The sequence below is a fragment of the Pinus tabuliformis genome, chromosome 6 (genome assembly GCF_031772625.1).
Source record: "Pinus tabuliformis cultivar Carrire ecotype Pingquan chromosome 6, CPIR1, whole genome shotgun sequence".
NCBI classification, from domain to species: Eukaryota; Viridiplantae; Streptophyta; class Pinopsida; order Pinales; family Pinaceae; genus Pinus; species Pinus tabuliformis.
Window position 1 is genome coordinate 1,040,683,491 of NC_142292.1, and position 22,406 is coordinate 1,040,705,896.

Sequence of the window (22,406 nt, forward strand, 5' to 3'; positions counted from 1 at the left end):
CATATATATCTCTTCCTCCAAATCTCCATGAAGAGGCTGTCTTTACATCTAACTGCTCAAGATGCAAATCTTCCGCTGCTACTAGACTTAAAATAGTTCTGATTGAAGTCATTTTAACAACAGGAGAAAATATCTCATCAAAGTCCCTTTTTCTGTGCAAACCCTTTCACCACAAGTCCAGCTTTATACCTTTTTCTACCTCCATCTTCTTCCTTCAACTTGTAAACCCATTTATTCTGCAAAATGCTATTTTACCTGCAGGCAACCTGACTAAGTCGCAAGTTTGGTTATGTGCTAAGGAGTCCATCTCTTCTTTCATGGCTTGCTTCCACTTCTTCCTGGTTTCTACCTGCACTGCTTTTTCATAACATTCTGGTTCAACAGTACATAATATAATGAAGGAGAGTATCGTTCAGGGGGTCTACTTATCTGGGTAGATCTTCTAACACCACTTTCAGGTGTTTGAGGTGCTTGTTACTATTGTGGTTGTTGTTCTGGTCGTTGATCATTATGATTTTCAGGCACCATCACTTTTTCTGTGATCTCATCAAGCACTGTGTATTCTCTGTTTTCATTTTCTTGTTTCTTTTCCTGCAGCTGATCCTTATACAAAACTTTTTCATTGAATATGACATCTTTGCTCCTAATGATTTTATGTATTTCATAATCATAAAAGCGATAACCAAAAACATTAACACCATATCCAATAAAAGCACATTTCTTTGATTTTGCCTCAAGCTTTCTTCTATTTTCTTTATTAATGTGGACAAAGGTTTCACATCCAAAATTTTTTAAAAATGAGTAGTTTACCTTTTTACCCGTCCTTGCCTCCTCTGGAATACCACCATCCAAGGAACTTGAAGGCCCTTTGTTTATTAGATAAACAACAGTATCTATAACATTTGCCCAAAATCGTAAAGACAATCCTGTATGCAATTTCATGCACCTTGCACGCTCCATGATTGTCTTGTTCATCCTTTCTGACACACCATTTTCTTGTGGTGTTCTTGGAACTGTCTTCTCTCTGCAAATTCCATTCTCTGAACAATACCTATCAAACTCTTTGCTGCAATATTCACCTCCATTGTTTGATCTGAGACACTTCAACCTTTTTCCTGTCTCATTTTCAATCAAAGCTTTCCATTTCTTGAAAGTATCAAATACATTAGATTTATTTTGAATACAATAAATTCAGGTTTTTCTCGCTGCATCATCAATAAAAGTAACATAATAACGAGAGCCACCAAGAGATGATAGCTGAGCAGGTCCCCATACATTTGTATGCACAAGCTCTAATTTTTCGCTCTTCTTTTCTTTCCCAACTCTAAGGAATCTGACTCTCTTCTGTTTTCCATAAACACAATTCTCACAGAGTTTAATAAAAAGCTTCAAACCTGGCAACAAATTTTTTGAGTGAAGAATCTGCATCCCCTTCTCATTCATGTGCCTAAGCCTATGATGCCACAATGCCGTATTTTCTCTTGTAGAGATTAAAGCATTAACAGAATTAGAAATACCATGGCATAAATACAATGTACCAACCTTTTCTCCCTTTGCTATTACCAAGGATCTTTTAGTGATCTTCTAGATATTATCTGTAAAAGTAGTCACACAGCCTTCACCTCCCAACTGCCTCATTGAAATCAGATTTTTCTTCAGATTTGGAATATGCTTTACCTCCTTCAATAGCCATTGATTTCCATTCTGCTGTTTTATGAAAACTGTACCCATTCCAATGATTTTACAAGGTTTATCATCACCCAATCAAACCTGTCCAAAATCTCCTTGAACATAATCATGAAAATGTTTCCTATTAGGTGTGGCATGGAATGAGGGCCCTGAATCTACCACCCATGCATCAATAATATTTTCTAAAGAAAGAATCAAAGCATCTTGCAACACATCACCTGTCACATTCGCTTCATGATTGTTTTCTTGCTGCGCGTCTCCTCCTTTTCCCTTCCGAGACTTGTAGTCTTCTTCAGGTGTCTTTTCTTCCCGCATTTCCAGCACACTATCCTCGATCTGGACTTGGATATGCTTTTCCTTGACTTACTGCGATATTGTGGGCTCTTTCCTCTTTCCATTTTTTCCCCTAGTCTCTGTAGTCAAAGCATTACTTGATGTCTCACCGGAGCTTTTCCGTCGCATTTCCTCGCTAAGGATTGCATCGACAACATCATCAAACTTTAAAGTACTAGATCCAGAGACAGAGTTACTAATGACCATAACTAAACCATTCCAACTTTCTAGCAATGAGCACAGAAATAACAGAGCCCTGACTTCATCATCAAAAGTTATCCCTACAGAACTTAACTAACTGGTAACTGTATTAAATTCATTTAAATGATCAGCAACAGATCCACCTTCTGACATTTTCATATTAAATAAACGCTTCATAAGAAATACCTTATTTGAGGCCGAGGGTTTTTCATATAGTTTGGCCAATGTCAGCATTAAACCCTCTGTTGTCGTTTCCTTTGAAATATTAAACGCTATCGACGCCGCTAGGCACAACCATATTGTTCCAAGTGCCTTTCTGTTGAGAATATCCCATTCTGTGTCTGTCATACTCGTCGGCTTCTTTGCCTTTCCGCTCAATGGTTGGTACAGATTTATCTGATACAGATAATCTTCCATCTACATCTTCCACAGTTGGTAGTTTTGGCTGTTAAATTTTTCGACCCTAAACCTACCATCTTCCGCCATTGCTCTCACTCAAACCAGGAACCCTTCTCTCCCGCGCGTTTATTAGCCAAATAGACCTTCGGCTCTGATACCAGTTGTTAGAAAATTATATATTACAAAGCAATGGAACACATAAAATATTGCAGAAATATAAACACAAAAAATGCATAAAACAAGAGAGACACAGATATACGTGGTTCACCCAGTTTGGGCTACGTCCACAGAGAAACAACCAATCCTTCCCTTTTACCTCATATCCTTGTTGCTGCTGCATATATATCTCTTCCTCCAAATCCCCATGGAGAAAGGCTGTCTTTACATCTAACTGCTCAAGATGCAAATCTTCAGCTGCTACTAGACTTAAAATAGTTATGATTGAAGTCATTTTAACAACAAGAGAAAATATCTCATCAAAGTCTATACCCTTTTTCTGTGCAAACCCTTTCACCACAGGTCTAGTTTTAACCTTTTTCTACCTCCATCTTCTTCCTTTAATTTGTAAACCCATTTATTCTACAATGCTGTTTTACCTGCAGGAAACTTGACTAAGTCCCAAGTCTGGTTATGTGCTAAGGAGTCCATCTCTTCATTCATGGCTTGCTCCCACTTCTTCTTGGTTTCTACCTGCACTGCTTCTTCATAACATCCTAGTTCACTAGAATTAGTCAACAGTACATAATATAATAAATGAGAATATCGTTCAGGGGGTATACTTATCCGGGTAGATCTTCTAACACCACTTTCAGGTGTTTGAGGTGCTTGTTGTTGTTGTGGTTGTTGTTCTGGCCGTTGATCATTATGATTTTCAAGCAACATCACTTTTTCTGTGATCTGATCAAGCACTGTGTATTCTTTGTTTTATTTTTCTTGTTTCTTTTCCTGTAGCTGATCCGTATGCAAAACCTTTTCATTGAATATGACATCTTCAGGGGGTCTACTTATATATTACAGAGCAATGGAACACATAAAATATTGCAGAAATATAAACAAAGAAAACACATAAAACAAGAGAGACACAGATATACAAAGCCCAAGAAGGGTCTAGATCATATTGAAAAGGACTATGACTCATGACATAAACCCTAGAAGCATTCAATGGTGCTTTGACCTAGAAATAAAATAAATAACCATTAAACTCATGCTAATAAATATATTTTCTTTTTCTTTCTTTTGACAAATACATTACATCATGGCTCAAATACAATTATGAATACCAATACTAGTTACATTTCTCAACAACAAGGACATGGTGCAATGGTCTCTTATCATCAGTTCTACACTACATTGATAGAGTGGTTTGACCGAAAGGCTTCATAGGTAGACTCCAAGGATTTGGCTCAATTGAGATAGGTTGGGACACTTGATGCATATATTTTAGAGTTTCAGCGGTTGCCAGCCATGGTTACTGATGTGGCTGAGAAAAGATTGATTTCTTGGTTCATAGAACCTCTTAGGGGTTGGGTCAAAGCTTTTAATCCATCAACCTTGAGGGATACTTTAAACGTGCAAGGAATATGGAGTTATCCACCACTTGCTAGGTTTCCTAGCATGTTTTCGCATAGACCCTTGTCGCCAAATTGGCCATAGAGGAAGGACAAGAAGCCAAAGTATAATAGACCTATAGGTGAGATGTCTAGGCCAGTTGGTGGTGCACCTCGTGATTCAAGGGATGAGTTGAGACCAAAAAGGCTTTCTTTTGACTGTCATGCACCTTGGACTCCTGGACATAAGTGTAGAAATAGAGGCAAGGCCCACTAGATTGAGGTCTTTGAGGAGCCTAATGATGATGAGTCAGAAGAGATATAGGTTCCTGATGAGCAACATGAGTAGATGGATGGAGAGACAGGTACAGATGAACACTCAGATGATTTGGACTAGATAGAAGGTGCATTTGCAACCCTCACTACCATTCCTCATTATAATGCCTTTAGAGTAAAGGGCGTTATATACAGATAATGAGTTTTGCTAATCGATAGTGGGGCTACACACGATTTCATTGACTTGTCCTATGTGAAGAAGCGAGGTTTGTAAGTTGGGGAGCATGATGATTTTCAGGTGCGGGCAACAAGTGGCCCACTGTTACATTGTATTCATCATGTTCCGTAGTTGAGTATAACTTTGGGCAATTACTGGACTCGCTAACATGTCAAGGGGATCTCCCCGATAAGAAGTCCCAATTAGACCTCAGACCATTTTGTGTAGGAGTCCCAGTAGTGGTTCGTAAGCTAATGCCTTGACCGCGATGTTGCACAGAGGCAAGTAAGATAACTCTGTTAGTAGCAAGGGTCTGACTGATGCAGAGAGTCAAGGAATGTGTACGAGAAGTTCCAACTCTACGAAGGCAGAGGAAGGTGAAGGTGAGTTCTAGGTTGAAAGGGATCAGTCCCAACTCGGTAGGAACACAGAGCAGTCGACACACACGATGACAACATTAACAAAATATGCAACACAATAACAACAATATTCATATAATTGCATACAAATAAGTTCATATACAAGTACGTAAGTTAAACGACATATATCATTAAGGCAACTAGAACAGTCCAACTACAATAACAACATATGCATGAAAATGTGCTGGCTCTTATTATTAAAGAAGTGTAAGTCACAATCATACAATACACCATGTAAACCTGCTAGCCCCAACAGTGGAACATTACAACCACATCCACCTGCTCCTCCAAAGAGATGTACTGGCTCTGTGCAGTGGAGAAGCCAAGGCGCGTTACAATACTGTCCACGCTTTCTTCAAGATAGTCTTAGTAGAAGCTTGGTTGACCAAAAGCCTTTACAATGAGTTATGAGGGACTATTTATAGCAAAGGGTAGGGTGACCCTTGACATTTCCCTTTGTGACAGTTCAACTACCCTCATGACTCTTCACCTACTCTATGGCTGTTACATCTAACTATTGACACCTGACTTACACTTGACTCAACATTACAATGCACATGTACTCATGTGAGACAACATGGCTTGAGCAAGCCTTGCAAGACATCATTGACACTCGGTCTGCTGTGATGAGACCAACTCTTTGACATGCTTGTGATGGTGAAGGTGGTGAGTTGATGCCAAGCTTGGTCGTCCGTGATGGTGTGCATGCACCTCATGGTGACATCTTGCTGAAGCGAACTCTTGCCTCCGTTGCAACCGGTGCATTGGTTCGGCCCCTTCATCCAACTCGTCTGCTAACATGCGCATGGTCTTCTTGGGTGCGGCTGAACTGACAACACACTGATGCATAATGTCCATGCTAATCTTCAAGTGTGTGCTGGTGGTCATGCGCATCAACTTGCCGAAGTACATGTTCAACCCCAGTTGGACTTGCTTCTTGTCTTCACCTTGGTGAGTGTGTTGAATGGGTTGGATTGCATGCGTGCGCTCAACGACATGCATGCTGCTGGATCCCTTGCATGCGATCAACAACACTGCTCACCATGTTTGTTCTATGTCAGTTGCTGGGATAGATCCTTAACTTGTATTGGCACAGTTTCATCCGTGAGTGCATGTTGCGGCCACTGCTGTTCCTGTTCCTGCTGCAACTCATTGGACTGTCTTTTGAGCTCCATGTTCTTCTTGAGTTGTTGCTTCAACACATGCAACTCCTTCTTTGTTCCATCTTCTGCCTTCGTGTGATCTTCATGTCGCACCGTCACTTCATAGCTTGAGTCTCCAAAGTTGCTTTCATTATTAGTGGATCTGCTTGATCTTGCAACTTTGCTCCGTTTCAATGTTGTCAACAACCGTCCTCCTGCGTTCGCTGCATTTGCTGCATTCAGTATGCTTCCTTCAGCTGCTGTTCATGATGCTGCTTACTGTGATGTTGCTGCTTGATGTCCTTGTCTACGAACAACTCGATGTCTTTGTGAGTAGGCAAGCTCATAGACACTTGATCGACTACATCGCCAAGCATGCTTTGAACGGTGTCTTTGTCTTTGCTCTCCTGGAAACCATTGTACCTATACTGCTGAGAGGCAGATGAACACCTACGATACCTAGAGACATGGCAACACTCATAGCAAGCAATCTGTTAGTTGAAAACCAAAATGAACATGAGAACTGACTTGCAACATACTTGGGTGAATGATCATGAAGGTTGCACAATTTCGGCTGGGAGGTCGGGAGACCGACTGCCAAGACTGCACAAGGCATAGTCCGAGCAGCTGAGAGACTGACTGACTATTGGAACTGCGCAATGCACAGTCCAATTTGGCTGCTGACTGCTGGGAATTGCGCAATTGTAGCTGGGAAGAATTGCTGGCCCAGGGACAAATTTGCGCAATTTCTTGGGCCAAGCATCCATTGTCCTTCAAAAATGCGCAAAACAGTCTTGGAGGCCAGTGTTGGGCAGGAATGCGCAAATCTGGAGAGGAAGGTGAGCCTTCCTTTCCCAGATTGTGCAATGCAGCCTTGGTGAAAGTAGAGCCCGGGCCAAGGTTGGCCCGACTCGCCGACGGGCAACTGAAAGCAAGTCAATGAATGCATGGCGACACGAAGTGATAACAAAAGTGATTAACAATGCATGCAAAACATGTATGAAAGATTCAACAAGAAGATCAACATGCATGTGGGTGAGGCAGTTCGCCGGTTGGGTGAACGTCTGTGCAAAACAGTTTCATGCATGCGACAACAGTGAGATAACAACGAAAACTGAAACAGAGCTAGGACAAGCTAGTATACATGTAAACGACAACAAGCGTTCAAATAAATCAAGCAAACAATACTCCCACAAGTGAAAACACAAAAAGCAACATAAATGCAGCACAAGGCATGGGAAGCGAGCTTACCCCAAAACAGCTGAGCTAAATGTGCCGACTGCTCCTAGATGTGATGTGGGATGTCAGAGCTACAAGGTTGATGTGAGGAATAAGCTTTGCAGCATCCGGTTGATGAGTTTTGATAACATCGGGGTTGGGACATGCATGCCACAAATCTAGGGGAAGTGACACTTGGTGGGAGGTTTTTGAAATGATCCTTGCATGTAACCTCCAACCCCTAAACATAGATCCTTGAAACAAGGGATGCCTTTGGATCCTGCCTTGTGAGAAGTAGCCCATGCATGCAAGTCAGTTTTGCTCGGTCTCGGAGGTAACCAGTCAACTCAGCTGCACATGCAAGAGACTGCTGGAGAAAAATGCGCATTTCTGGTTGGGAGCTGGGCTGGCTGAACAACCTGCTGCTGGGAAAATTTGCGCAAATCCTGCTGGGAGGGTTGGCTGGCAGGATTGCGTAATCTTGGAGCGTAGCAGGCTGTCAGAGAGGATTGTGCAATTTCTGGAGGGAAGGCTGGTTGCCCTCCAGAAATGCACAATTTTCAAGGGGAAGCTACTCAGCCTGCAACTGGACCAAGTCCGGGTGAGCAACCTGTGAAGGGAAAAGATCAAACTGTGATCGACAGGCTGCCTTTGAGCAAGAAAGACACTGAAGCTTGAGGACTTGACAAAGCAAGGCAAACTGCTATGAAGGTTGGTTGGGAGGCTCCAAAACAGGCTAAGGCAAAATTTTGGAGGGTGGTTGTAGCTGCTACAACAAATGTTTAGTGGTTGAATTCAATAAGTCTATTTGTTACGACCTTTAAGACTATGCAATTTTCATAGTAGATGGTACGAGGGTGGTATTACAGGGCTTCACTCTTGTTAATTTTAGGTATGTTCTATGCTTTGAGCAAATGTATTTCAATTTTCCATATTAGCTCAATATTAATTCCAGATTAGCAATCACATTTAGCATGATAATAAAATACAGATAGGACATAAACATAAATTGCAGAAGACAAGCCAAGACAAGAGGACACAAGATGTGGCGCCAGCTAGGGACAAACCCCAATGTGGGGAAACCCTTTATCAATTCTTCTTATATTCTTCAATAGTTCAGCAAAGAGAGAGAGAGATAGTACATATATATTAGAAGTCAACACTTTGACTTGACAAGGTAGAAGATCAGACATTTGAGATCTTCACCATGAAGATGACACAATAGTTCTGATGATAAGGACTGCATATCTAAACTCAAGTGAAGGCATACTTATTCCACTGATTCTCCAAGGTGATTCCATCACCATGCTGCACCTATCATCACTATGCAACACTTCATTACAATGGTGCACCCAACATGCTGCACGTCATCATCACTCTGCTGCACCATTCATGCTGCATACTACAATACTGTCATGGAACAACCTTCGCTGCTTGCTATGGCTTGCAACCTAGCAAAGCAGCTAGCTGTAACTTGTAAATATGATATAGCAGAGGCACCTTACTGTACCTCATCCGAGATATCAAACCTTTGAGAAGGACATCCTAAACTGTCCTCTATAATACGAATCTCTGCTCCATCCATGACTGCATTAGTCATCGAGATCTTACACCCAAGACTGTAGCTATGCCGAGACTATACTACTTCTTGTTACAGGTCTTAAGGTCTTCTGCTCCATCCATTTGATTGTGAGACAAGACAACACCTACAGGTATGCTGCCTATACATATGCCGAGATAGGATATTGCTCCTTGTCATGCGAGGTTAACTTATCATTGATGCTGAGGTTGACAACAAGAAGTCAGATCCATTCAAGAATGTATCCAGACCTGTTCCACACATACGAGTTTGTGACTGCTCCTAGGGCATCTCCTTACTTGTGTTAAAGTCTCCCCTATGACTGCGATAAGCCTTCTTATCAATGTGATGATCATCCTCTATTAGGACAACGTTTATAGAGCTCCTTCCTTGACAACGAAGAGCCTTCATTATTATTTGCGGCTAGGGTATATCCTCTCATTAGGACTGCGACTAACTGTGTGAGAAGAAGACTACAACAATGTATATAAGCTTCTCCTTGCTGCGTAGAAAGGTCTCATTTAGGATAGCATAGGAACCTTTCTTAGACTCCTCCATGACCATGTTAAGGGCTGTCCTCCAAGACAACGTTAAGGTTACTTCATTGACTGCATTTGGACTTTTACATTAGGGAAGCGTAGAGCCTAGGGCACTCCCTCTAGGGCAATGTATACTCTTGGTGACTTCTCCTTCCACCAAAACCCAAACGAGTGGAGTGGAAGAAATCACAAGAGATGAGTGACTAAATGACTTGAAGGCCACCTCTATTTATAGTAAAACGTTGAGGATAGATGGGGGTAATTTGGTTGCTGGCCGACCTTCACGAATTGTCACATAACACAAATAAATTCATATCTCTATGAATACATGCCAGAATCAGATGATCTTTAGATCAATCCTACACCTCTCGACGAGAGGAATCCAAGAAAAATATCAGCTGCCATAAATAAGTAGACCCACATGGAGTGTGGGTCTAGTTGCCAATTTTAACAACTCTAGATGCCTCTTGAATCATTACAACTAAGAGAATGGAGAGATTTTTTCAACATTTAGAGGCCAAGTGGGAAGCACAACGTTTCATTTCAGAAAGGTCTATCGATACAAGACAACATGGGTATCATGTGGACATACAAGGCTTGTTGGACAAGCATAGTGTGGTGTTTTCAAATCTACTGCATGGCCTACTTTTAGATTGTGGTTTTTAGCATGTTATTGAGCTTGTGGACAACAAGCCAGTTGTTACAGATCCCTCATATCATCCTAAATGGAGGATGAGTTTGAGAGGACTATTTAAGAGTTGTTGGGTGTAAGGCATATACGACCTAACTCTAGTCCTCTTGCTTCTTTTGTTGTCCTAGTGAAGAAAAAGGATGGCGCTTTGTGGATGTGCATTGATTATCATGCACTAAATAAGAATACCATCGAGAACAAGTAACCCTATTCCGCATATTGATGAGCCAATGAATGAGTTACTTAGAGCAATCTATTTCTCCAAAATTGATCTTTGTTTAGGATATCATTAGATTGAAGTCCCAGAGCAAGATGTGCACAAAACAACTTTCAGGTGCCACTTTGGACATTTTGAGTATTTGGTGATGCCCTTTGGGTTATCAAATGCTCCAACTACTTTTCAGTCTTGCATGAACCATGTGTTCAACAAGTAGTTGTGGAAATTTGTGCCAGTTTTCGTTGATGACATCTTAGTATAGAGCAAGTCGTGGGAAGAGCATCTTTGACACCTTGATGAAGTGTTAAGTATATTAGCAACTAGTTCCCTTTTTGCAAAAGCCTCTAAGTGTGAGTTTGACATGACTAAGCTATTATATTTGGGATATGTCATTGGGGGAGGTGGTGTGAAGGCACATCGAGAGAAGATTCAAGCTATACTTGATTGGCCACCACCAAAGAATGTGTCACAATTGCGGGGCTTCATTGTTCTGTGCACATACTATAGATAATTTGTGAAGGGATTTTCTTCATTAACTGCTCCTTTGACAGATTTGACCAAGAAGGATGCTTTTGTTTGGATGGATGAGACTCAAGGAATTATGGATCATCTTAACAAGGTAATGAGTACTTTCCCTGTGTTGGCTTTATCGGATATCTATAAACCTTTGGTGCTTGAGTGTGATGCGTCAAGTATTGGTATTGGGGCTGTTTTGATGCAAGACAAGCATCCCATTGCTTACGAAAGCCGAAAATTGAATGAAGTTAAAAGGAGATTCTCCACATATGATAAGGAGATGTTGGCCATCATGCATGCACTTGAAAAGTTTCGTCAATATCTTGTGGGAAGCAAGTTCATTGTGAGTGATCATAATAGCCTCAAGTATTTCATGGAGCAAAAAGAATTAAATGAGAGACAACAATGATGGGTAAGTAAGCTACAAAGGTATGACTTTGACATTGAATTCGTCAAGGGGAAGAATAATGTTGTTGCTGATGCATTATCTAGAAATCCTTTGTTTTACTCACTTTCAGTGATTTCAGCGTCTTGGAAATATTACATACTAGCAGAATATGCAAAAGATCATCATTCTTATGATATTTTAGAAAGTAAAATTGATGATGGAAGATATAAAGTGATGAATGACATCATCTATTACAAGAATAGAATCTACCTAGTGCCTGAAAGTAAGTTTAAGCACAAAATTCTAATTGCTGTTCATAACAATCAGCTTGCTAGTCACCGTGGTTATTTAATACATATAGGTTTGTTCGTGAAAGTTTCTCATAGAAGGGTATGAAGGATGATGTTATCAATCATGTGAGGGAATGCATAGAATGCCAACAAAACAAGGTGGAAGTTTCCTTCCCTGCAGGGCTGCTACAACCACTTCCTATTCCCAACCAAAAGTGGGAACAAATATCAATGAATTTTATCATGGGGCTGCCCAAGGTAAATGGTAAGGATTGTATTTTTGTTGTAGCGGAAAGGCTTACTAAATATGCTCATTTCATGCTAATGCCTTTTGAATCTAAACCTCCACAAGTTGCTGGTCTATTTTTTGAACATGTATTCTGACTTCATGGTGTGTCTAAGAGGATTGTAAGTGACAGGGACCACATATTTATTAGCACTTTTTGGCAATAATTGATGAAGTTGGCAGGAGCAGAACTTGATCATAGCACTAGTTATCATCCTCAAATGGATGGTCAAACTGAAATTTTTAATAAATGGTTCAAGGGCTACTTGAAGAACTATGTGTCGAGACAACAAAACATATGGGTATAATGGTTACATTTAGCAGAATTTTGTTACAACACTATATCACATGTACATCGACATGGCTCCATTCAAAATCTTGTATGGTTATGAAGCTTCTACATTTGTGGATTTGGTCTTTTCTGATTCTAGAGCTCCAAAAGCTCTTGAGTTGGCTAAAGAGAACCAAGATAACCTCAATACACTCAAGAAGAATATCCAGATTGCATAGGAAGAACAGAAGAACCCCTATTTTTATGGGCAGTTCAAGGTGACTAGGAGAATTGGTGAAGTAGCGTATGAGTTGAAGCTATCATCTACAAGCAAGATTCACAATGTATTTCAATGAAGAAAATATATTGATACTTATTCCAGAAACCATTCTGCAGGTAAGGGAGAAACAATTAAGGAATAAAGTAATCTCTGAATATCTCATCAAATAGAAAAACTTGCCCTAGGAGGACACAACATGGGAAGGGTAGCAGATTCTTAAGCATCCTGATCTACATGTATTTGAGGACAAGCATTCTTTGGGTGGGGAGGACTGTAATGTCCCCAACTCAAACTAGGAAAACTAACAGCAGATAGGATGTCCTTTTCTTGGCTTACCCAAGAGGAAAAGGACACAGAGCCACATTGAGTTTGGGTGCATGCACAAGGATTAATGCGTATGAATAAGACTGAGCATGATTGGGAGTTATTTGGAGCACATGCACGAGTGAACTAAAGACCACTGGGACACATGCACTAATTTAGGAATGAGTTGGCACTTTTCTTGGAGTTAACTACAACACATGCATGCATGGGGAGATAATTGAGCATGTGGTCCAGTTAACTAGGCACATGCTTTTCTCTCCCACTTCATAACAGTTTGACATAAGAGTATCTCCACTAGACTAAACACATGCTTCTTCTCTCCACTTCTACTTCAGTTGAACTCAAGCGTACTCCCCTAGCCATGCACATGGCCATCTCATCCTAGTTCACCATTAGTTAACTGAAATGCATGGAAGTTCAAGGTAGAGTCTTGCATGGATAATTCAACTTCCATCGTTGATTAAAGGAGGTCACTTTGATAACTGGGTAAGATATACATTGTGATTTTTCTATTCTATGTTGCTGCAATTTTGGGCTTAAGGTTTGACAACCTTGAGTATCCTTGGTTTTGGAGAGACATATGGGCTCCCCCTAGTTTGTTTTGGTGGAAGAGCTTTGGTTTGTGAGACCATAGCACATCATCATTTCTGCGCTACAATCATTCATCGTGCTTGGAGTTTGATTTAGAGATAAAATTCAGAGGATAGTTTCAGATTTGTGTTTATTTTAGCAATATCTCTATTTGGGGATATTACTGTATTTGAGCTAGATTGTGCTAGCATACTGGATGTGCTTCTAGCACTGATTTTAGTAGAACTGTAGAACCAATATACCTCCCTTGGAGAGCCACTTGTTGCACCAAAGAGATGTACTTTTCAGATTTAGATAGTGGCCAGTACCAAATTGTCTTTTCATAGCAATTAGGCCTAAGAGTAAAGCCCATATATTTAACGCCTTATGACATATCTGAGTGTTGAAAGGGAAAACATTCTTCGATACTAACTCATGAATGCCTTCCAAAGCAACTGTATAAACTACAGACTTATTCTCCTTTATTTTCATTTTTCCCTACCTCTAGCCTTATTGTAAGGGTGTGATATGTTCTTGAAGCAACGATCCCCTCTTTTTGATCCAAAATAGAACAATAGAACATCATCTACAAACAATAAATGTCAAGTGGAAGGGTGTGTTTCATCTTGTCATAAAGCTGCACAGGGGAAAGAGCCTCCCCTTTGAAGATATCATTGTTCTCTGGCTAACCGGAGAGACCAGGCCACAACTTCTGTTTGCTTCACATAGCCTGAAATCAAGATTGAACCTTTTCTTCCAAATTTGCATCAAATCAGTCTTTAATCACCCTATTGGATCCCTGAACATAACTCCAGACCTCTATTCGAAAATGGCAGTGAAGGAATAGATGGCTTACCGACTCTAGCTGTTCTAAGAAAAAGTAAACATTCCTCTGTCCTGTGCCACATAAGAAATTTGGATTTTGGTCAAGCCTTCAGCTTCCTAGTTGTCTTCCACTACTGCTGAATGTTTTCTGCATGATTCTGCAGGAAATGTGAGTTTATCTCCAAGATGTATTGAATATTCCCGAGTCTTTGTTTGGTCCCCATCTCAGCATAGCTGGGGAATCAGTTAGTTTTATGATTGTAGTTACTAACTGTGATCTGTAGTCTGACCATCACAGAATGAAGTTTCCTACCAGTCTGAGATCCTCTGCTCTAAACCAACATGAGTGCAGAATATGTTGACTCGATCCTTTATGTGCATCTGCAATATGATGAATGTTTTACTGGTGTAAGGACTCCCTTGCCATGGTCATTTGGAAAGTTTCTCCCACACTAAACCAAGTTTCTGCCATTATTATTGCTGACCCTTCATTCCATATTTCCTAGGCTCCAGCACAAGTGATTGCCTACGAAGTCAATGGCCAAGACGAAAACTTTCTAGACTAAGGAGTCACCTGGGAAGTGTTTCTTTCAAGATCTTATCCGATCCATCAGATAAAGAGGATAAATGTATTTCCTCTGCAGAATGCTCTGCCATCAGCGCTGTTCCCAGATCACACACCAAACCCCTTTGGCTGCAATTGCTTTAGAACGTAAACTACCTTCTTTAAATTCCACCTATCTATTGATTCGGGGGTGGACAGACTTTCCTACCTACTCATGGGAATGCCATTTGACCCCTTGTTCCCACACCATAAGAACTTAGAACCCACAACAAATCTTCCTAGTTTTGTGATTATCATCTCTGGAAGATGAGTGAGGGGCTTCAAATTGGCGGGGATTGTTTCCAGGACTCTCTTCCATAGGACAAGTGCCCTTGCAATCAAAAGCCATCTGTTACACGATATTTCAATTACTTCATTCATTTTGTCCATGACCCACTACCATTCATTGATAATATAGGCCCTTGGCTTAAGCTGAAAACCCAAGTATCAAAAAGTTGATTCAAAAAGCATCAACCTCGAAGGCATGAAGGTTTCTTATCATCCTAACCTTTCCTTGATTCACTAAGGAGAATAAGATCTTTGATTTCTTCTGATTTACCTCCATTCCTGTAGCTGAACTGAAAACTATCGATAATTGTTCATATGTCTTGGCCTTTTTTAGAGAACCATTCCAAAAATTGAGGATATCATCTGCAAAAAGGGCATGAGTTACCTCTATACCATCTGCCTCATGTACTCCCTTTAGATTCCTATCCTATTTCTCTATGCTTCTATATGCTGTTTAGGCCTTCTGCCACTAGAAGAAATAGAAGGGGACAAATAGGGCACCTGTATAAGTCTATTGCGAGGAAAAAAGACCATTTTCTCCTGTTATTGTGTGCAAAGTTTCCTTTGCAGACCCAATAGCTCATGTATCTGCCTGCCTTCTAGGAATCCAAATTGTGCCATTGAAATATATATATATATTTTACTTTTTCCTCTTTTCTTGCCACAGATTTCATACTTTTACAGTCAAGCATGCTGTTCATCTTCCAAAGTTCTATATTCTTTACTTTATTTCTTTCTTCTCTTTTGAATGCATTTTGGGCATTACTAATGTCAATGTGTTGCATTTTAGGTGGCTGCTTTATTTCACATCGGGACAACAAAGTCACATCCCCCAATTCCAGATCATTTATCACCACCAGCAAAAGATTTTTTACTGAAATGCTTAGAAAAGTATGTTTACTGATGATTTAAAAACTATGATCTTTTGTTATGTACATTACTCTTTATTTTAATTCTCAATACATCATTGGGTATATGTTTTAGTGTTTTAGACTTCACACAGATTTTTCGTAAGTGCTTGAGTTTCCTTTTTAGATAAATTTCCATTTTGGGAAATGCTATGAACACTATTTTGTATATCCTCAGCCAAAATTTGCACTTGTTTCAAGATTGGAAAGATGGAGAATTAGTTGTCTCAATGACCTATTTATCATGTATTCGTTGCAGGGAACCAAATTTAAGACCTACTGCAACCCAGTTACTTAAGGTATTCCTCTTAGGTTTTCAGAGTTAAATTTTAACTGATTGATTACCGCATTTGCATTACCAGAAATTTTTAATGTTAGAGCTATTTTGGATTTTGCAGCATCCCTTTCTCACTGGTGGTTACACAGACTTACAACCTCTCGATCAATCCTCTAATTTGGTCCGTAGTCACTTGTTTTTTTCATTTTCAGCTTTACCTCTGTTTTATTAAAAAGCCACAGTTATCAAAAATTATCCTAAAGGTGAACAAACTAGTAAAAATTATATGCCATGAAAAAGGTAAAGAAGAGTGTGTTTTCATTACATAATACTACTATATGTTTTTGAGCAGAGAAGATGAGAGAAATAATGAAACATTGCTGTTTTGATTGATTATTTCTTCTTCTTGGAATTCAGGGCCGCTCTATCAAGTCTCTTAGAAAATCAGGTGCAAATATCAGGGATTCGTAAGTAGACTTTCTTATATTCTTCATTTTAGTAGAACTTATATTGGATTTATAGAAAAATGTAAAAAAGTAAGGCATTTATGGGGTTGCCTACGAAGGAACCTCATATTAATGTTTCTTTTTCTTATTCTTGATCTTTTTTGTTTTTTTGGGTGAGGGGTTGCTGCCTATATTGCGTTAAAATCCATTTGGTTTACATAAAGTGTTACAACCGAGAGTTTATAGTTGACTATAATGGTCTCTCCCAGTGTTATTAGATATGGGTGAGTCAGAACGATTTGAACTAGTTAGACTGTTTTTTGGGTAAATCTGGTCTGGTTCATGAAGCAGCCAACTTGGTCTGGCTCAGCCTAGTAAGGCCCAAAAAGAGTGACTTGCTTGGCCAAGTGTAAGTCAGGTGATGGTGTATCACTTTGAATGCATGGCCTAAGCTTGAAAAAATAACAGAAAGCCTCATCTATTTAAATATCAATCATGCCTTACAATTAGACCCCTTCACCTTTCTTACCACAATCGACGTCTCATTTCTGTTTGGAGTCTAGACTCTTTGGTGTTGAAAATACTTAGGTTGGCAGTGGTTGTAGACGATTTGGTGTTGATTGGCATTGACTTGGAGCTGATTTTAGAGGGGAATTGATTAGACTATAGTTTGATGATTTTTGGACTCTAGAGACCATTTAGAGCCTTATTGTTTATATATTATGTCCCTGTATATCAATTACTTTTTCAGAACTTTAATTTTATGCATCTTACATATGTATCTGGATGTGATATTCCATATTTTCCTATTTTGTACCTTTATATGCTATATAAATCACTAATCAGCCAAATTGTATATTTGGTGCGTGAATGATTTTTTTACATTCATGTGCATCTGTGTGTATGTGTAGTCCTATGTTTTTAATATTTTGTGTACTTTTTAATTTTGTCAAGTTGACACCAAGTCAAAGGCTGAGTACCAAGTCCACTCCTAGTTGAAGGTCTCAGCAAGTCAACCTGAGTCTGAGTCCTCCCACTTTAGGCCAGAAAAGTCAACATGTAAGAATTAGCTTCTAGCTCTGTGTATAGCCTACATCGTTCTTGATGTTATCAAGACTGAATCAATGTAATGCTTCTTTAGTTTTTAAATTTTGTTCTTTTCAATTAACAGGAAGTAATGGATGGTGGATTCATTAAACCTTCTGAATCTTTAATATACATTTTAATGTCTGCATTTTTTAGTGGATTGGTGGTTTAAATCAGCTTAGCACCCATACCCATGAATTTAAAACAGTCGTATTTTTTTTCTTTGAAATGCAGCTGTATGATTAATACCATACCAAGTATGGAGAGTAGCATGCAAGACATGCCAAATCTTGATAGTGTCAGGTATTCATCTCTTGAAGGAGAATTCTCAGAAAAGCAGGGAAATTTAAAATCTATTTGGGAGACTAATATGAGCAAGGGTATATGGAATAACACAAGTGTGGAGGACTTGAATTGTTCAGTAAGACTCGATTCTATCAGAGAAGATAGCTTTACCAAGGTTGGTTTTAGTTGATGTTTACTGTCCTATATTGTTTGTGAACATAATAAGTCTCCTAAATATTAAGGTTCAACCATAATCATTTTCTCTTCTCTTGTTTTAGAGCTTCAATCCTATGTATGAGCCATCAGGGATGGAAGATCACTGGGGATCAAAGCTGAATGAACATGGGGTTGGCATGGCCTCAAAAGAGCCTGATTATGACTTGCTAGAGCCACCTGGTCATCGTGATCTAGCTGAAAAAGAGACGGATAATTTCAGCTTCCAACCTGACTTAACACAATATGATGATGACGATGAGGTGACAGAATCTAAGATTAGAGCCTTCCTGGATGAAAAGGTATCGGATTTTTTTACTTTAAGCATATGAATCTACTGCTCATTTTCAATCGAAGCAGTTGAATTGATAATCTACAACTAAATTTCAAAACATTCTTTTACATGTAACAGGCATTAGAATTGAAGAGATTGCAAACCCCTCTGTATGAGGAATTTTACAACACAATTAATGCTGCTCCAAGTGGAGAACATGATATTGATAATAGTGTTTCTACTCCAAGGCTGACCAAATCTAAATCTCCGACTAAAGCTAGTGGCAGGTCATCACTTGCCATGACTAACTGTGATGGTGAGGCAAATATAAGTCCAGGTAGTCCAGCAAGAGATTCACCTAGTGTTGGTTGCACTCCACTAGCCGAGGTTACATCGCCTAAGCTAAATCAATCAGGAGTACTTCGGCAAGAAACTCTGCAAGGATCAACAAGTCCCAGGTATGTTTCAGAGCTAGAATTTTAGAATCATGTCTGCGATACAAAATCTTCATCACTAAGACACATCTAGTTGGTTTCAGTTTTGTTTTTGAGTCCCTTTGCATATACCCAAAAACTATACAATGGCCAAACGCTATCATTTGATTGAATTATGTCAATTTCTTCTTCTTTTGATGTTGTAGGTTAAGCTCCTCTGAACGGGAAAGGAAATGGAAAGAAGAACTTGATCAAGAGCTTGAGAGAGGACGAGGTAAGCATTTTGTCTCATGGGATTTTCTAATAAATATTATGCAGAGAAAGGAATTATGAAGAAATGATGTCGATATGCTGGATAAAGAGAAGAAACCATGTACTTTTGTTTATGCTGTTTTTTTTTTTAAATGGATCCATTTGTTTTTGTGGATGGTTTACTTGTTATAGTGTGCCTGTTATAATGCCTGCGATATTATGGTCCCTTGCTGAATTTGGGGTTATGCTACTATGTTTTATACTCATCCCTTCCTTTAATGTTTTATTGCAGAAGAATTAAGGAAGCGTCTTGCAGCAAAAGGCAAAACATCTTCACCCAATAAATTGCTCCAGCGCCCCAGTGGTCGATCAGCCTGTTCTACACCTACAAAGTAAATTTTGTTAAGTTCAGGGGGTCATTATTGAAATACATCTCAACTAACTCAGTTAGATGCAGATTGAGATTATTGGTCATTGGAATTGCCAACCCTCCGGCATGTTTGCTGGTATTAGAACATTTGTAGAGGATGAATGTCCGCCTTGACTTGTGACACAAGTTTGACATAAAGGATGTTAAGAAACACCATGGTAAAAAGGTTTTCAAAACCCTGCATGTTGGGTGTCACAAATGTAGCGTAAAATGAACAGGTCTGAAGAGAAGAGTTTTCATGTACGAAGAATAAATTGAGATGTCGGTTGGTGATATGTAAGCAATTGGTGCTCCCTGCGTATGGTCAACATCCATAATGCAAACGAGTAGAAGTACATGGCAATATGGGTTTTCTTGTTAAAGCAAAACTTCCAGATCAACTGATCCTATAAGAAAATAATATTCTACTAAAGTAAGCTGTTTAGCATGACCATCTTGGTTATTCGACATTTGTAGATTATAAATTTCTACTATTCTATGTACCTACAGTGGTTTGCAGTTTTTTGATGAGCCATAAACCATTCAGCATTTCAAGAGGTCTAATATAACTGCTCTTTAGGGAGAGCCAACTAGAGCCAACTATTATATAGGCATGGTCATCTTGTGGTTATTCTACATTGTAGAACATATTTTTCTATATTCGATGTACATATGGTGTCTTGTAGTTCCTTGAGGAGCCTTGGCCATTTGGCGTTTCAGAAGTTTGAACATACATGACTTTTACAGAGAGTCAACTATAAGTACCCTCATGATGAGAGTCGGGAGTCTATTCCAGTGATTGTACCTTTTTCTGACAGAACATTTAATTAATGATTACACTATCAAAGAGGTTTGTCTCTGATGTCCATCCTTAATAGTTCAAAGAAGTTGACTATGATGTTTCATAATTCAGAAAATGCAACAGTGCAGTGTAGCTGTAGGTTGTGATACTGGCCCAAAGTTAACAAAGTGTGAACTCATTGCTATTCCTGTTCATTCATGAAAGAAATTTCAATTTTCTGTTTCGTTGGCAACCATAATTTATTGCAGTCAACAATTTTGTTTTTTGGTTGGAAATAAATGGAAAAATGTTTTGCGTGGACAATATATTATCAGGTGAATTCATGTCCAACAAAGGGCTCAACTTCATTAGTAAATTAATAAATTATTACATAAATTAGTGGGGTTGAGTACTATGTATTAATGGGTTGATTTTTTTTTCTCGTGACAAAGTGTTCGTCAAAAAGCACAAAAAACTGCTTGTTAAACACAGCAGTTGACAGAAAAATGTTTTCACATAACCAACTTGATGTGAAGAATTGAATCTTTATTATTGATTCGTGGAGATGAAGGACTTGCAAAATGCAGGCAGCTTTGTATGGGTCAAAACCTATGTTGCACGGGTTCGTGAACCCGGGGGTGGGGATCTCGAACCCGTCCCAGGTTCTTTTCCCCAAGTACTGGATTCGGGTACGGGTGCTTCTGAGAAGAATGCATAAGAACAGGGTTTTTCTATGAAGAACTGGGTTTTCCATTAAAAAATTTGGGTTTTTTTGTCTTGATGGGTACGGAGAACCTTGATGATGGGTACTTGGAACCCCAAAATTGGGTTTTTGGGGTTCATTTTAGTTTTAGTTTTTAAATTTATTTAATGGGCCTCCCTTAATATTCTAGGTAGCTAGTTCATCTTGTGCGAGGAATTAGAGTACTTATGCCTTTATCCATTCAGTGAAGAGAAATAGGTTGGGCTCAAAGAAGACAAAAAACTTAGTGTACATTCATAGCACACTTCGTCTCATATCTCGAAAAGACTCTTGGTACAAGGAGGGTCCTTTCAAGAGATGGGACCAATACACAGATGATGTTATGTGTGTGGATGAAGAGATACAACCAGATGGTTTTATTGAGCTACCTCCAGTTGCTATGGATGAGCAAGAGCCTCAAGATGAAAGTGATTCCTATTTGGAGAGCATGTTAACTGAAGATTTGAGTGACGCTGATGACATGGCTTGAGGAAGCCATTGTTCACTATTAGCTCTTTTTATTTTAGTATTTTAAAATTTCCTAGTTCTTGTTTGGAGATGTCTTTAAGGAAAATTTTGAATGTAATATGACAATGGATGTATATCATGATTCTTATTAATATGTAAACTCCAATTTGCACTTGATATCGAACTAAAAATTTTGAAATTTCATTGTGAATGTTGAATGTTCAATGATGTGCATGTTTAAATATTTAAAGTTTAAATCATAAATTTTTTAGTTTTCTTGTTTAAAGTTGAAAAACATATGAATTCATATATATTATAATTTATATAATATAATATTTATATATATTATATATAAAAATTATAATAAACCCTCAACGAACCCACACACCTTGTTTCAAAAAATGACGTACCTGTCCCCAAATCCACATTTCTTGGCAACATAGGTCAAAACTAAGGCCAACCTCTGGTATCTTAGATATAATCACGATACAAACTTTGGTGTCTAGAAGCATACAATTACATACAAGATAGGATCGAGGTTGTGGCGTCCAACCGCACTGTATAGTACAAAAAAGAGTTACATAGTTGCAAAGAGAACCACAACTGTTTGTGGTTAATTACAACTCTACAAAAGATGCACATATGGAGGGAACCAGAAAGATGGATAATCCCATAGATGAATAGTAGTTGCAAGAGCCAAGATGAGACATGTGATTCCATGA

General features: G+C 39.1%; 1 protein-coding gene across 1 annotated transcript in view; it reads left to right on the forward strand.

The window, feature by feature from the left end:
• Window positions 1–20,351, forward strand: part of LOC149262541 (mitogen-activated protein kinase kinase kinase NPK1-like) — a 65,022-nt gene extending 44,671 nt beyond the window's left edge. The window contains exons 9-17 of the mRNA XM_089424887.1: window positions 15,900–16,000; window positions 16,277–16,316; window positions 16,416–16,475; window positions 16,712–16,761; window positions 18,061–18,286; window positions 18,390–18,626; window positions 18,737–19,056; window positions 19,239–19,306; window positions 19,577–20,351. Of these exons, the coding sequence (XP_089281013.1) occupies window positions 15,900–16,000; window positions 16,277–16,316; window positions 16,416–16,475; window positions 16,712–16,761; window positions 18,061–18,286; window positions 18,390–18,626; window positions 18,737–19,056; window positions 19,239–19,306; window positions 19,577–19,680 (1,206 nt within the window). The 3' untranslated portion in view covers window positions 19,681–20,351. The remainder of the gene's footprint in view (window positions 1–15,899; window positions 16,001–16,276; window positions 16,317–16,415; window positions 16,476–16,711; window positions 16,762–18,060; window positions 18,287–18,389; window positions 18,627–18,736; window positions 19,057–19,238; window positions 19,307–19,576) is intronic.
• Window positions 20,352–22,406: the final 2,055 nt, after the last annotated feature.